We start from the raw sequence: 14,915 nt of genomic DNA, 5'->3' as shown, positions 1-14,915 counted from the left end.
GAAAACATCCCTGATGGAAGGCATCCTGTTTGGGCAGTCCCAGGCAAGGACTGGCTTGTCCTTCTGCTGAACACCATGGAGCCCATGGAGATCGATCCACCAGATGTGGAAGAACCAATGGAAGTGGATTCACCTCAGCCAGAGCAGACCTGGAACTACCCCGGCATGTCGTTGCTACCTGCTATCAGAGCACTCAAACAGTGTCACAGCAGTGCCCATCCAGCTCCCTACTCATCTCAGAGGCTCCATCCCAAGCATTAGCTTGGAGCCAGCAAACACCACGGACATCCTGCAGGTTTACCTGCAAGATGTCCTGGCAATAAAGAACTCTGCTGATTTTCAGGAGTTGTGTGAGTGCTTCTTTCCCATCCCCCAGCCCTTGTGCATCCCTTCAGCACAGAGCCTTGAGGAAGGGCACAAGAGAGGATCCAGCTCCCTTTGGACTGCTGCACTGGGGTGACAAGAGGAGTCTCCAAGGGCCACCATGCTCCTTTAACATTTGTGAAAATAGACTGAAGGGTGAAAACAGTAGTGTGTAAGTGATTATAGCTGGCTAATTTCTTATATTAGGAGTGAGTTTCTGTATCTGAGTAACTGGTAATGACAAACATGGAGAAGGCTGAGGTATTCAACAACTTATTTGCCTCCGTCTGCACTGGCAGATGGGCTTCCCAAGTCTTTTGTTTCCCTGAACCCGTAGATAGAGGCTGGGGGACCAAAATCCCATAGTAATAATAGTAATAATAGTGCTGTGTACAAATAATGATGTGTACAAAACAAGTGATGCACAATGCAATTGCTCACCCCCCATTGACCAATGCCCATCCTATCCCCGATTGCCCAGCTTCTGTCCCCTCCCAGCTCCTGCTGCATCCCCAGCCTCCTTGCTGGCAGGGCAGTGTCAGAAGCTGAAAAGGCTTGACTTGGTATTAAGCACTACTCTTCAACAGTTCAAACAATTAGGAGACATTTCTTCTCAGAAAGAGCAGTCAGGCACTGGGACGGGTTGCCCAGGGAAGTGGTGGTGTCACCGTCCCTGGGGGCGTTCAAGGAAAGGTTGGACGTGGTGTTTAGGGACATGGTTCAGTGGGTGACATTGGTGGTAGGGTGATGGTTGGACCAGGTGATCTTGGAGGTCTTCCAACCTTAATGATTCTCTGATTTTGGCAGAGTTTAGGTGAGAGAACTTGAACTCTAGTAAAAAGTGATGGCCTAGTGTTGGCTTAAGTCTTAAATAGTACACTGTTGTGAAAATTTACCATGCAATTAGAAAGTCTTGGCTGTTCTGCATGCTTCTCCTTTACTTGATTTGCTTCCCCTGATGTTTACTTGTGAAACTGTGCGACTTCCTTTGCAATATTGGCACGATTCTAGCACTGTGGCTCTGGGATGTCTGTAACAGCTGTTGTGACCCATATAGTAAACAGTTGTTAGTTAAATTTTGAAGCTAGTAGCAACCAAATGTTGTCGACACAACTGGCTGGCTTGTGCTTGAAAATTTCTGCTGGGGTTCCTTCCCCAAGCCCGGAGAGGAGCAGCAGTGGCTCTACACATTGTAAGTACGTGTGTGTGTGTGTGTGTGTGTGTGTGCACGGGCAAGGTTGAAGCCTCATCCTTGGTTCCTCTCATTCCCTAATCGTAACAGCAATTTTGCTGCCCTCCTCCAAGCTGCCAGGTATTAGCCTGTCTGCAGAGCACACAGCATCCATGCCTGGTTATTGTGGGGTGGATATCGCAGGGTAAGCTGTAGCTGTGTGAAGGCAGCTGGCTTTGTTCTGCCATGGGGTTTGCATCTCCCGGGGCAATGCTGGGACCGGTTCTTCCAGGGGAAGGGAAGTGTCAGAGCCGGCCTTATACCCTGCAAGAGGAGACTTGTGGAGGCTGAGAGTGGGGTGGGAGATGCTGAAGGCAAAAAGTGTTGGAGGCAACGAGGAGATAGGAATTTTGATTTGGGGAAGAGGGAAGTTGGTGCTAATAGGGTGGAAGAAGTAAGGAGACATTTGAGGTAGGAAATTTGCATAAGGACCTTGAGTAAGGAAAGGATTTGCCAGTATGCTTTAAAAACGCTAATAATTTGGGCTTGATAACCTTGTTAGTTTTGCAGTGGGTCAAGGTAATTTCAAAGCCAGACAGTGACATTGTACATTGCTTTGTATACTGCAATCATAGAGGCTTAATATTGCTGTAGAATCTTAAAGAAACGATGACATTTGATATACTCCGTTTCTTCTCTGGTGGTCTTAAAGATGAGACAGGACTTTTAGGAATTATTTAGGTTTCCTTATTGTAGATGTGCTTCTGCATTCACTGTCCTTTTGCAGTGGAAGTAAATTTTGTAGCTGTCACTCCCCAACATCCTTATATTCAGACCAACAAATAGCAGCCTATGCCTTAATCCAAGAAATGAAGTAATTCAAAATCCTACTGAATCTGATCTGCCTGACATTCCTGGGAAATGCCATCTGGTTCAGTTAGAATTATGCAACTAAGGGGTCATATGTTGAAGCTTTGTGGCCAATTTCAAGTAATTTGTGGGGACTTCTTAGCACAGAGGCAGACAGGATGAAAGATGGTGCTGCTGATTGTTCACTTCTTTGTTCTTGTGTCTGAACTTCTGAAAGTTTCTTCCCATTATGGTGATGAGTGTGAGGCAAGCGCGTTGTATGCTGTGCTGCCCTCTCCGGTAGCAGCCCCAATATTAACAAGGATAAGGAAAACCTCAAATATGTTTCTAGACAAAAACATGTCTACTTTCCAAACCAGCTGGTACACCTAGGGGAAAACCCTTCTGAACTGCAGAGATAAGTGAATTTACAATGCTTTCAGTGTGACACAGCGCTGGAAATGTTTCAGGATTTGCACCTAATGGAAGAAGTCTGAAAACCAGTACCTCCACCTCATGTTCAGGCAAAAGGAAGTCCAGCTTCTCTGAACAATGTATGACTCCCCTATCGAGTTGCACAATCTGCCAGATGAGCTACGACAGGAGTGTTCTCCGGGGTGGAGAGTTTTTCTTGCTGTTCTCACACCACTTTCCTGAGTGAGCTCAGAAGATTACGGATATTGCAGAACTTGGGAACGCTGTAATAGTGCTGCGCTTTTTGAGGTTATGGCTGCTTTAACTAATGCTTTGATGTTTTTTCAGGACCTAAAGCAAAACAAGATGATTGCCCCAATCTGAACCAGCTTTTACTGTGCTCACCACTACCTGATTCTTCTGTCCCCATTATCCCATTGTGCAGCTGGTTCTGCAGATCACTTCTGTTTTTTTTCATAGGTGCCACTTCTGTCCTTTTTCAAAAAAAGATGTGGAGGGGCCACATCAAATTATATAGCTATTACATGTCCAAATGTCAGGTTGGGTAACATTTTTCCTTCTTATGCACTGTCAACAATGAAAGGTCAACAGATCTCAAGTCTACTCTTGACAGAAGCCTTTGCACAGAAGTGTAGAAACCTACAAGCACGGCTGTTGCTTTCAGTGAAGGGGCAGGGCTCATAGATATTTCCTAGAAATGCAATACTACAGCTGTGGTGCAACTCTACAGCTTGGAAAATACACAAATTGTTTAGAAATATGTATTTGTGATGCTCTTTAATAATGTTATTAGCTCAGAGAATACAGTGATTACTGTACAAGAAGATTTGAGGATTTGATAGTAAAGATCTGGAGTAACATGGTCATTGCCTTGCATTAGAGTACACTTAAATGTATGTCAGAGTACAAAACATTTTCAGTTTTACATTCCTTTGAAACTTATGAAACTCCTCAGAAACTCAAATAGTGCAATGTGGGAAAGGTTGTATTTGCTTTCAAATGAGCAGTTAAATACAACATAAGGGAAAAATTTATAAACAATTAAGTTACATTAATAGGTACTGAACATCTCTTCGTTATTCATGCCAGTGGATAGCTAACATTCTGTCTTTTTTGTTTTTAAAGGTTACATCATGCAAGATGGGGTTACCAAGAGAATTAATAAAATACTTCACCTTATTTTTCATTCAGGATCGTGAGGATGGAGCCCTGTCTGGTAAGCAGCTGAGAGTGCTTAACTTAGCCCTCCCTCCGTTTTTTATTGGCTGCAGTGACTGATCCTGGAGCCTCTGAACAGTTTGCGTGAGTGCCTCCTTAGGCTGAAAGACCCATCCCGTCTGACAAACCCCCTCAGGCTCATTCCCTGGATGGCTCAGCTGCTACTTTCTGGGAAGAAGTAGTAGTGTGGAACGAAATATGGCAGCAGAGAGGTGTGGTGCAAGGGAGAGACTTTCACGTATGAGTATCATGCTCCTTGCTGTTTATGAGACATGTAGCAACTTTACCACATGGGAACTACTAGGTATATCTTCTGGGTAGGCACTTAATCAGATGCTATACCTACATAAACCACTTTGTAATTCACAGATCACATGCTGAGTTTAACAATGGGACCGGAAACTCTTTTGTTATATTTATAAACAATGTCCGTGGCTTGCTTTCCTTTATACCATGACATGCTTCATATCTTAACTAAGTTTAAATGTGATGGTACTGAGCAAGCTGTAAATTTGAGTTGTGAGTCTCTTTATAGTCATAAAACATGAGGGGCCTTTTATGTTCTCATTGGTCTGCTGATGTCCTTTTCCCCACATGGATGAGGCTGGATTCGGGCCTGGGTTTCGGAAAGGCTGGGGCCAAACCAGGAATGTGAATCCTGTCTATGCCGTTGACTGGAGTGAAGCTGGGCATTGCAGCCACTCTGTGTGACCTTGACAAGTCACTTAGGTTTTCAGTCTTCTCATTGGCATAAATATGTTGATGCTCTTGTAAACCTTTTCAAGGCAAAGGTCCAGTAGTAAACTCAGGCTTATCCAGCAGGGTAGGAAGCTTACTGTCTGTGTCTTATTTATCACCCCCATGTCCCCCTGTTCTCTCTGCCTGTGAAAGAACTTGCTGAGTGCACAGAATCCCTGACTGTCAGTCTCAAATGTGTCCAGATATAACACATTTTACATGCTGTTCTAGTGCAGCCACAGATGGATTTCTTTTTTCCTTGTATTGTGATATAATTAGATACACAGGAGAACAGAAAAGATTTTTAATTGATTACATTTTTATGCATCTTCACAATCACATTAAGTCCAAAAGTAACCCACAGTGCACTGCCAAGAAATACGTAAGCTCACACGCTAAAAATCATGTTGAAGTGTTCTGCTGAATTGTGGTATTTACAGGAAAGCAGTGACCCCTGAAAAGCTACATGCTTTTCTTCCTTTACATTAGTTAATGTGCTGTTGTCTGGTCTTCAAGAAAAATACCAGTCTTGGAAGCTTGCATCTACACATCTTTTAAATGCAGAAATATCTATCCTGCTTAGGTTTGTTCGGAGAGAAGGATAAGAGTATAATCTGAGGGAGAATAGATACTCTGCATGTAACAGAGCTACATGAGTTTAGACTCAGATAACTAACCTCTCACCTTATTTTAACCCAGAATTTGTGCTTGTGAAGTGCAACAAAAGCACACTGCTAATCAGCACTAACTGAAATATGAGAAGAGCTGGGATATTTCACTAGATTTCACCAAATATTTTTATTTTCTTTTTGTTTTTCCTGTTCTTTTCCCAGTGGTGAAAAAAGTGGCAGAATTTGAACTTCCTTATGTGAGTCTTCAGAGCATGAAAGAGTTGGACTGTAAGCTTGGGATCAGAAAGTGGTGAGCAAGAAGCTTAAGAGAAACTAGCAAGATGCATGGCAACTGCTATAAACAACGTCAAAGGAAGAAATCCTTTGAATAACTTATTTACAAAGTCTTTACGTCTCAGCAATTTGTATTCTGAGGCCAGTTTGTTATTGGGATTGACTGCTTTCTATGTCTCTGCATGTTTTTAATTTTATCACTACAGTATTCCTGAAGCATCCTTTGCTGCAGCAAGATATTTATTCTCTCACTTTCTGAATATAGATGAGAGGTAATTTGTGGCTGCTTCGCTCCTAATTCTTCTACCTGCATAATGCAGTGACCACAAATGGGTATATACACGTAAAACAACATAAAAGAGAGCTCTGAGTTCAGAGTTGCAAGCTGCAACTCAGTTCAGGCAGAGATAGATTGCTTATTATCTAACATGCTCACTTCTATATGCTAATACATAAAACACCTGGAGCAATAGCTTGAGCATTTATTTCAGTAAGCAGCCTGTGAACAGCAAAGCACTTTTCCCCCTTTGCTCACAACTTAGTTCAGTTGTGCTGATAGAATTGTGTGGGCAGACATGCTGAACTGGGGAACTAACTGAGGCTAAAAACAAGTTGCTGGACAGTTTGCTTGTTTGTTTGTTTGTTTGTTTTTTCTTGGTGTTTGTGTTTTGCTGGCTTGTATTTCAGCCTGGGTCAGACCTACAGTCTCACTTGCTGTCTAGCAAACAGCTGTGCTGGCTTGTGGGTGAGGATAAACCCTGGGGACAGGGAGACTGGTGCCAAAGTCCTCCTTGTCAAAGGGTGCCCTGAAGGTACAGCTAAGTAGTTTAGCTGAACCAGTCTAATGGCTCATTGGTGTGGTTGTGGTCTGGTCTACTTCTCCACACAGTGAAAAAGAAAAAAGCTAATAGCAGGGTTAGTGAGTTGAATTGTATGCAGCAGATGAATGCTTAGAGCAAGGAGTGTGGTTGGGAGCAGGGGTGGAAGAAAACCACATCTTTTGGTGGCAGTGAGCAAGGTTGCTCGGCTTGAAGCTACGCAGAAATCTGGTTTTTGATGCTTATAACTTGTCTGGTTTAAATCTACTGGGCTAGAGCTTGACCTCTACAAAGCTTTCTCTGTTTCCCTATATGTGCCCTTATAAACTGCAGTTATGCTATAGTTGGTACCAGAGCTAGCTGGCTCAAGGCTAGCTTGTACGTCAGCCCTGCGGCAGTGGTGGTAAATGCTCTGCAAACCTTACCAATTTTTATGTAGATAAGGCATGGCTTATTTGAGCAAAGGGAGGAAAGGAGGAGGAAAGTTTTAGTTTTAAGTTGTAACTGTTAGGTTTGGTACCACTAAAATCAAAGTGGAAAGGTTGGATATCCAAATTAAAGGTCATTTCCATTTTACGATAATGTATAAAGAATGAATAGAATAACACTTCAAAACCAGGATTTTTTTTACAATCTGGTAGGTAATGGTAGCTCTCTGGGTTGTGATCCTATCATATTTAGCTGAAAAATCAAAGGGTTATATTAAAAAACTTAACTTCATATTTTATTACCCCTTTTTCCCCTTGGCATGGAATAGGTATATGGATCCTTCTCTTGATACGCTGCTGACAGATTGTAAAGCTTCAATGAATTTGCTATATTTGCAGGTAAAACTGAAAGCTCTTCAGAATTTTAAAAGCTAACTTCTCTACGTTATTTTCTTCCCTTATACAAGTTCTTGAAATGTTTGGTATAATAACATTAATATCAGATGCGTTTATAAACGGTTTCTGGTCTACCTTGCCTTGTTACACTTGTGATGGGTATAGCTATTGATCTTTGTTGTCAGACTCATGTACTAGAGGCACTGTCTCACCTCTGTTTTTTGCATGGGAAAAATATTGCACAAAAAGACGTGTAGGGGTCCGTCCACTTTATTTTTGAGTCTCTGTGTATAGGCAGTCTTCGATTATATGACATTTGAATTCTCAGCCGTAGGTGTGTTGGGTTGTACTAGCTAACTTTAGGAACTATTTGTTTGGGAGGAAAAAAACAGTGTAGTATAAACTCGTTTCTTTTTTTCTTTCTTTTTTATTTTATTTTATTTTTTTTTTTTAGGGGGGGAGGTGGTTTTGGTGTGTCTTTTCTTGTGTGTGTGAAAGGAAAGATATTTTAAATACATTTTTGCTGACTATTTTTGCTATTTAAAAAAAATATATATTTTAAGGCAATTCAGGAAGTTAAGAGGAATTGGATTAAACCAACAGAAGGGCAGATGCAAGAGCTTGAATTTCTGCAAAAAAATACAAACAAAGCAAAGGTAAAATGTTATTTTTTAAAAGGTAATATGGTATTTTATAAACAATATAAACAGATCTAAGGAGTGGATTTCAAAGCAGTGATGTCAGAGGCTATGACTCTGAAAATACAGCATTGTTTTGTGGACTGGTTTGAGCTAGAGATCCAGGTCTCCTGGTCAGATACTGAGCTACCAAATAGAAAAGGAGGTTCCTATCTCTGGTAGCATCTTAAAATATTCCAAAAGAATGACTTGGATCTCAAGGGCTAGCAAGAATCTTGACCATGAATCCTAGTCTTTCTATTGCCAAAATCAGATGCTAAGGTTGGGCATAAGTTTAGGAAATGAAATGGAAATTCAGGCTGCTGGGATGGCTGTTGACAGTATTTCCTACTGGTTAGTTTTACTTCTTCCCCTCAGCATGGCTGAGAAGCATTCCAAAGACACGGCTAATCATACTTGGTGGAGTGGGGGGAGTTGCTAAGTCAGAACTATGAATGCTATTCTCTGAATCAAGCGTGGAAATGTTATGGTAAATCTGTGTCCACCCAGGAGAAAGAGGATTAGGAATCCGAAAGATAAGCTTCGTAGCCCACTTCTTTTCAAATCACTAGATTTCACATGCCTCTACAGCAAATCATTTCAGTTCTGTCTTTCTGGTGCAGTTCCTGGAGAAGATGCGAGAAGTGCAGTTCTATGGATATATACGGCTTGATCCTTGCATTTGTGACTATCCAGAAGTAGGCTGCTCAGCTGAAATCTATGCAGGAAATAATGAGATAAACTGTTGCATAAAATTGCCCACTAACCAAACCAAAGAGGTCAGCTTTAAAATCAACAGGTTGAGAAGTTGGCAGGTTACTTTTCTTGTAAGTACTTAAACTGAGTTTGTATCTAAATTCACTTTTTCTGTGTGAAAACTATGGCTATCAGGCAATGGTGAGTCTGGGGAGGGGGATTCTGTTTTAAATCACTCCCATCTGCCCATATTCCTCTCCAAACCTATCCTAGAACAAACTCCTTTGGCAATCTTTACAGCAGTATGTATGTATATAAATAATATATATAATAATTAAAAATAATCTAGCCTTACTCTGCCATCTTCCTTCCCTGGCGTTCTGTATCGTGCTTTTCCAAACCTTCTCCATTCTCATTGAAGAGGGAACTGGCAGAGCATTTTGTGTGGGAGCAAAGGAACTGTTCTAACCAACTTTACACTTGCAAAGGCTTCCCTTTCTTCCCTCCCACTTGCTTCCCCCCCTCAGGAGAATTGTTCTGGTACAGATCTTCAGCCATTTTATTTATATACTGAATAAAATGAACCTGATTGACTAATTCTGATTTAAGTCTGAACACCTTCATGCTGTTTCTTCTGTTCAATGTTTTTTTTCAGGGTGAAGAAGACACTCTGGAGTTCAGATTTGAGTACAATGATTCAGGCACATGGGAGTGGATAATTTTGTACACAAAGCAGGTGAGTTCTCTTTCCTTTTAGGAAAGGATCAGAGTAAAATGTAATCTTACAGCCATGGGGATCTTCAGAAGTGATTAGTCCATTTCTACCCAAGTGCAGCAGCTATGTTTTCAATCAGGTTAGCTTTGGTACAGCTGTCTGAGGCAAAGCATTTGAGTTTCTAACGTATGGGGAAGAGATTTTATATAAATATTTTCCATGGCGAGAGAAATGTTGTCTAGCACTCAGCAGCAAGGCTGGGATGGAGCACGCAGGTGCCATTTACTTACTGGACTCAGTAAGTATCCAAAATCATTAGCTGGTCAGACCCACCCTAAGGTCAAAGGCTCTCATCTTCTACAATAAATCCTGTTGTTCAAATATGCCATAATAACACAGGTTAATAGAGGGTGTGAATATGTGACATCATAGTGCTTTCCTCACATATAAATAATCCTTAATTAGGATTTTATAGAGTGCCAATTCCTCCCTAATGTTATGTGGGATGAGCAAATACAGCTCAGGTCACATTAGCTGTGCAAGATGTGACTCTGTGATCTAGTCTACAAACCACTGGTAAATCCATCTGGTATAATCACCAAAGCGTTGATTTTTTTAGGCAGGGCTGAGTGCCTGTATACTCTGGCTTGCTTCATTTGTTGAAATGTTCTTGATGCTGATGGTCCACATTTGATTAATTTTGCTTAGGCTTCAGTGCAATTTGGCAGCCTTTAAGGTAGGAACCACAGGCAGCTAGAGAGAATAATCTGCTTCACAAAACCAGTCACAGAAACTCTTATTCTGCTCTCTGAACAGTGCCTTGAAAGTTAGTTGTGCTGAGGCTGGACTTTAACCAACTGCAGCTCGTATGGTGCACGGAAAGGATGTCGAGCACAGAGTAAAACTAACTGAATTAGGAAAGTAATCATTATCTAGTTAGGGATGATAATTTACTAGTGGAAGAGGAGTGGAAGTCAAGTACATCTTTTAACAAAAGAAATTGGAATGTTCTGTTTGTCCTCTTCAGGCCTTTCTGCTCAGCAGCTGCTTGAAGAAAATGATATCAGAACAGATGATTAAAGAAACCAACAAAGGCCCAGAAATGGTGAGTGTGTGTGTGTAGGTGCCTGAATTTGTATTTAAAGTAAACAAAACTGCTACTGCTATCATTTCTTTCAAATGTGCTAAGAGAAGTCCCATTGATGAAAAGGGTCTTGTATGTTCCGGCATTTCAGTATAGAACTACGTGACTGTACATCTCTGTTCTGTTTTACTGAGAATAGTATTTGCTCTGAATGTTAAAGGTGGTTTGTCACTGCAGTTTTAATAGTCTGCTTTGCATTCTTTGACTTTCATTCTTACTGCATACAATAAAGGACATTTATGGCATAATTTCTTATGTTCTGCTCTACCCTGTTCTATCCATATCTGGGTTTCACTTCTTCACCACTTCATTTGCTTGCTCCATCTGTTGCAATGTTAGACCAATTTGAGATCTGACATTCACACAGAGGTACTTTTTGGTTTAAAATAAAGTGTTAATAAAATAGAAGCACCGTGTCTAGCTAAAATACTTCTTCTGTCTTTTGTGTAGGCCTTAAGGGTGAAAATATATTTAGATATTTTATTAAATCTCTAGCATTAATAATGCCTTTTTTTTAACCTTGTGACATCTAAAGCCTTTTAATGTTTTATGAGAAAACAGGAGAGAAAGCTGATCTTCTAGAGCCATGCTGATTAGTTAGGTAATGAACATGTTTTTCCATAGCTTTAAACTATAAGTGAAGTAGAAGAAAAGACCAATCAATTTTGGAAAAGTTTTGATCTATTGCATTGTAAGTTTACTTGTAATGGAGGTTCAGTAAATAATGAATGTTCATCTTCATGATTAAAATCTTCAGCTGCTGATTATACTTGGGTAGCCTTGAACAGAATTATGAAAAAAGGGTAAATATGCCAGTTCATTTCCTACACTGTTTCTACTGGGTTAAACTGAATGCTGATTTACTCAACATACTCTGAGTACCTGTATAAACCTATTGTAAAGGTTAAACTTTTTAAATCTATTTAGGAGACTGAGATGCTTGAATCCATGAAAAATAGTAAGAAATCCAGCATCCAACAGAAACAGGTTAGTGAGAAATTGTTTCCAAAATGTAAACACAGTGTGTCTTGCTTGCTAATAGTATTTAGCCCAATCTGTTTTTTTATGGACAGGGAGACTCATCATGAATTTAATGGTAATGTCCTTGGGTAGGAAAAGCTAAACTTGAATTTTGGAGGAAACATATGAATAAAAATTTTATTTTAGTTTGGATTTAGTGACAACTTGGTTCATTCTATTTTATTTTACTGCAAATGTTTCTGAATGAGGCATTTGAAGTTTACAGAAAGACAGAATGTACGGGCAGATCAAGTGTGTATACCCACATGCAGCTGTTGCAGTCTACAGACCTGTGCTTGGATTCAGCACTGGGATTGCCTATGCATTCATTTTTTCCATTGATTTGGGAGGTGTATTTTTTTTTTTTTTTTGCAAAATTTGTTATGCTACATGTCTATGTGTCTACATTCCTGTCACATAAAAGATGTAATTCCAACTTGCATTGGCTGTAATCAATATTCATAGCTAATAGTTTCTGAATAGCTAAATGGCTTTTTTAAAAAAATATTTTTTCTAAAGTCATTTGTTGAGTATTAAATAATAAATAAATGGAAAGGGAATAATGTAAAGTAAATGAAAATAAATACCAATCTTACAGTGTATAATTAGCCAAGGAAGAAATAATTCTAAAAGAGAAAAAACAAAATCTAATCTGCATTCAGGGAAAAAAAAATACATTGTGATATATATTTAGAAAAAGTACATTAAACTGCACAAAGCAGATCACCAACAACAGTTTCATAAGCAAATCAACTAACTTGTGTGGTGGGTTTTCTTGCCCTTTTCTCTGAAGTGCTCTACTCACTGCTGGAGACTAGATTCCAGGTTAGGTGTGGCCTCTATTCACAAGTAAATTGCAGATGATAATAAGGAAGACAACATCAGAGTAGACTTGCTGTACATCCGAGAAAGACTGAAGGATGGATGTGCTTCGGTGCCTTCACTGTGGTACAATTTCAGATGCTGCAGGTGAAGCAGGGACTAAGTTGCACAGCACTCTGGGTTTGAGGCAATTGTTCTGACTTAGGCATACTTTAAAATAGCTCTTTGATTGCTAGCTTTTGGAGCAAGGTGGACTGTGGCTGCACCTACGGACTTTTTTGTGAGAGCAGCTTTGGAAAGGGCAACATAAAGTCACTGAGCTAACCAGCCATCTTGCCTGTGCAGTGTCTAGCTATTGACATGAAACTTGGTGAATTAAGAAAATTAGAGCTGATAATTAGAATGTAATTGTTTGTTAAAGCAAGTCAAGGTATGGTGAGGCATACCCTGCCATACTATCACTGTTTAACACGGTATTTTATACAGTAAGTTTAAACCAGTTAAGTCTAAACAAAGTTGTGCTATTAGACAATTAATATATAATATTAAACCATACTTAGTTAACTTCTCCATGATCACAGTATTAAGGTTCTTAGGGCTTCCCGTTCCAATTCCTCTCTGCCTGTGCACTGTTCTTGGAAAATGTACTAAAATTGTACCTATGCACATTCTCACCTGGGGAAAAACAACATTTGAGTTGTCTTTATAATTTTCCCATTAGTATTCCCAAGAGTCTTACAAACCTTTCCTCTGAGGTGGCTGAAAGTTTAACTGAATGCTCTCCAAAGACTGTGAAAACATGCCAAATATTTTCTGCTGACTCATGGGAAGAAAAACTTAACTTTTTTTTTTTTGTGATCCTGTAGCAGTATACTGTTGCTACTAGATCTGTGTAAGAGCCTGTAAATTCTTGTTCAAATAGATAATCTAGTGCAGCTGTAAGATTTAACAGGAAAATTAAGAAGAATCTTTTGAATCGAGGTCAAAATGATTCAACTAGCATGTAACGGGAAGACTTTGCAGATAGGGAGGATGTGCTATGTAATGTCCCCGCATCTAGGCAAGCTTGCTGTTACATATTTTGGAAGTCCTGAAGAAGAAAGGTATGAAGTAATTAAGGCATTAGGAAACCAAACCCAAATTTTCACAGAATCTCTGAACTCATTATAACATGGTTGCCATAGCTTTTTGATAGACACTCTTAGCAGGGTGCTTCAGGGACATTTATTTTATGTATATATCAAGGTGCCTTGTTGCAAGAGGCAGAAAAAAATCTGTGCCAGAAATTCTCATAGTATAACACTAAACTGCATCTACCTGCAGTGTAAAGGATATAGATAGCCTGTTTGCACCTTACAAAAGCTGGGTGACGTGGTGTTAAGAAGCTTCAGACAGTTCACGGTAGGAAACGTAGGGAATTCTTAACTGAAAATGTAATTCAGTGACAGCTTTGAGGAGGATGGAATATGATGCATCTATTCGGATTGCCTGTCTAAACTTTTAATTTATGTAGGTGTCACTTATGCAGGTGTTACGGTTAAAGTTAAGAATGTGTGATAACAGTTGTCTGTCTAATTTACAAGGCCCAGTAGACAGTGAAAGTACCTGCACAAATGTCCCTGGGGACAATTTAATGCCAAATAACACCGATATTAGAACATTTGGATCTGCTGTTCAATTTGCACCACGTTGCAATAAACCTTAAGAGCAGAAACAACTGTTCTTGTGCCCTGTTCCAGCAGAAAAATTCTGTTCACTCCAAAATAACCAACGTAGAGATCATTCATTGTACCTAAATATTATCATGTTAGCTTTTCCTAGCTTATGTTCATAGTTATCTCTAATTGTTGAGATGCATACATTATTTTAACTGTTTATTTGTTTTGCTGCAGGTAGTCCATTCGAGTTTTATATCAAAGAAAAGATTTTTGGTTAGGCCAAATGAAGAGGACTGTGTATTTGAGAAAATAAGAGAAGAGGACCTGTGACAACTTATTCTAAATACTGCCTATCAAATTTAACTATCTGGGAATAATAAACTCATTGCTGAAAGCTTGAATAATATGGAAAAAAAGTCTTCAGTGTCACTCTTTGCCTTTGCAGGGATCTTTTCTATAGAGTTTATAACTCTAGTGAAATATTCTTTACAGCTAGATGGGTGTTGTTACTCTGGAAACATCTGGCATACACTTTTGTTGTTGTTGGTGGTGGTGGTGGTGTTTTTTTTGGTTTATCTTTTTTTCCAGACTGAAATTGTGAGGAAGAAAGGGAGGAAGTTGTTAACATTTTCTAATTATTTTCTAATTAAGATATTACAGGAGGAGAAAGTATTAACCATATAGTTTTTTTTCTGTGAGCAGCCGTGTAAATAACGTGTGAGGGCTGAGCAGCCTGTTGCTGGAACAGGCCCGTGGTTCCTGTGATCATTCCTCTTGTGTTCATGTATTCAGCAGTGCCTCAGAAAACTGGGGGCTGTGGACGGACGGGGGCTGTGGACGGACGGGGGCTGTGGACGGACGG

At 39.9% G+C, this 14,915-nt stretch overlaps 1 protein-coding gene across 2 annotated transcripts in view; it reads left to right on the top strand.

The window, feature by feature from the left end:
* SNX31 (sorting nexin 31) overlaps positions 1-14,469 on the top strand; it is a 30,983-nt gene extending 16,514 nt beyond the window's left edge. The window contains exons 6-14 of one of the 2 annotated variants that reach the window (XM_035316217.1): positions 3,944-4,034; positions 5,608-5,695; positions 7,255-7,324; positions 7,885-7,977; positions 8,622-8,825; positions 9,350-9,430; positions 10,437-10,514; positions 11,481-11,544; positions 14,292-14,469. In XM_035316217.1, the coding sequence (XP_035172108.1) occupies positions 3,944-4,034; positions 5,608-5,695; positions 7,255-7,324; positions 7,885-7,977; positions 8,622-8,825; positions 9,350-9,430; positions 10,437-10,514; positions 11,481-11,544; positions 14,292-14,383 (861 nt within the window). In that variant the 3' untranslated portion in view covers positions 14,384-14,469. Of the gene's footprint in view, positions 1-3,943; positions 4,035-5,607; positions 5,696-7,254; positions 7,325-7,884; positions 7,978-8,621; positions 8,826-9,349; positions 9,431-10,436; positions 10,515-11,480; positions 11,545-14,287 lie in introns of both variants that reach the window. The other variant, XM_035316216.1, reaches the window with a different exon arrangement.
* Positions 14,470-14,915: the final 446 nt, after the last annotated feature.

The sequence above is a fragment of the Oxyura jamaicensis genome, chromosome 2, assembly GCF_011077185.1.
Source record: "Oxyura jamaicensis isolate SHBP4307 breed ruddy duck chromosome 2, BPBGC_Ojam_1.0, whole genome shotgun sequence".
Lineage (NCBI taxonomy): Eukaryota > Metazoa > Chordata > Aves > Anseriformes > Anatidae > Oxyura > Oxyura jamaicensis.
This window is presented reverse-complemented; position numbering and strand designations above follow the sequence as displayed.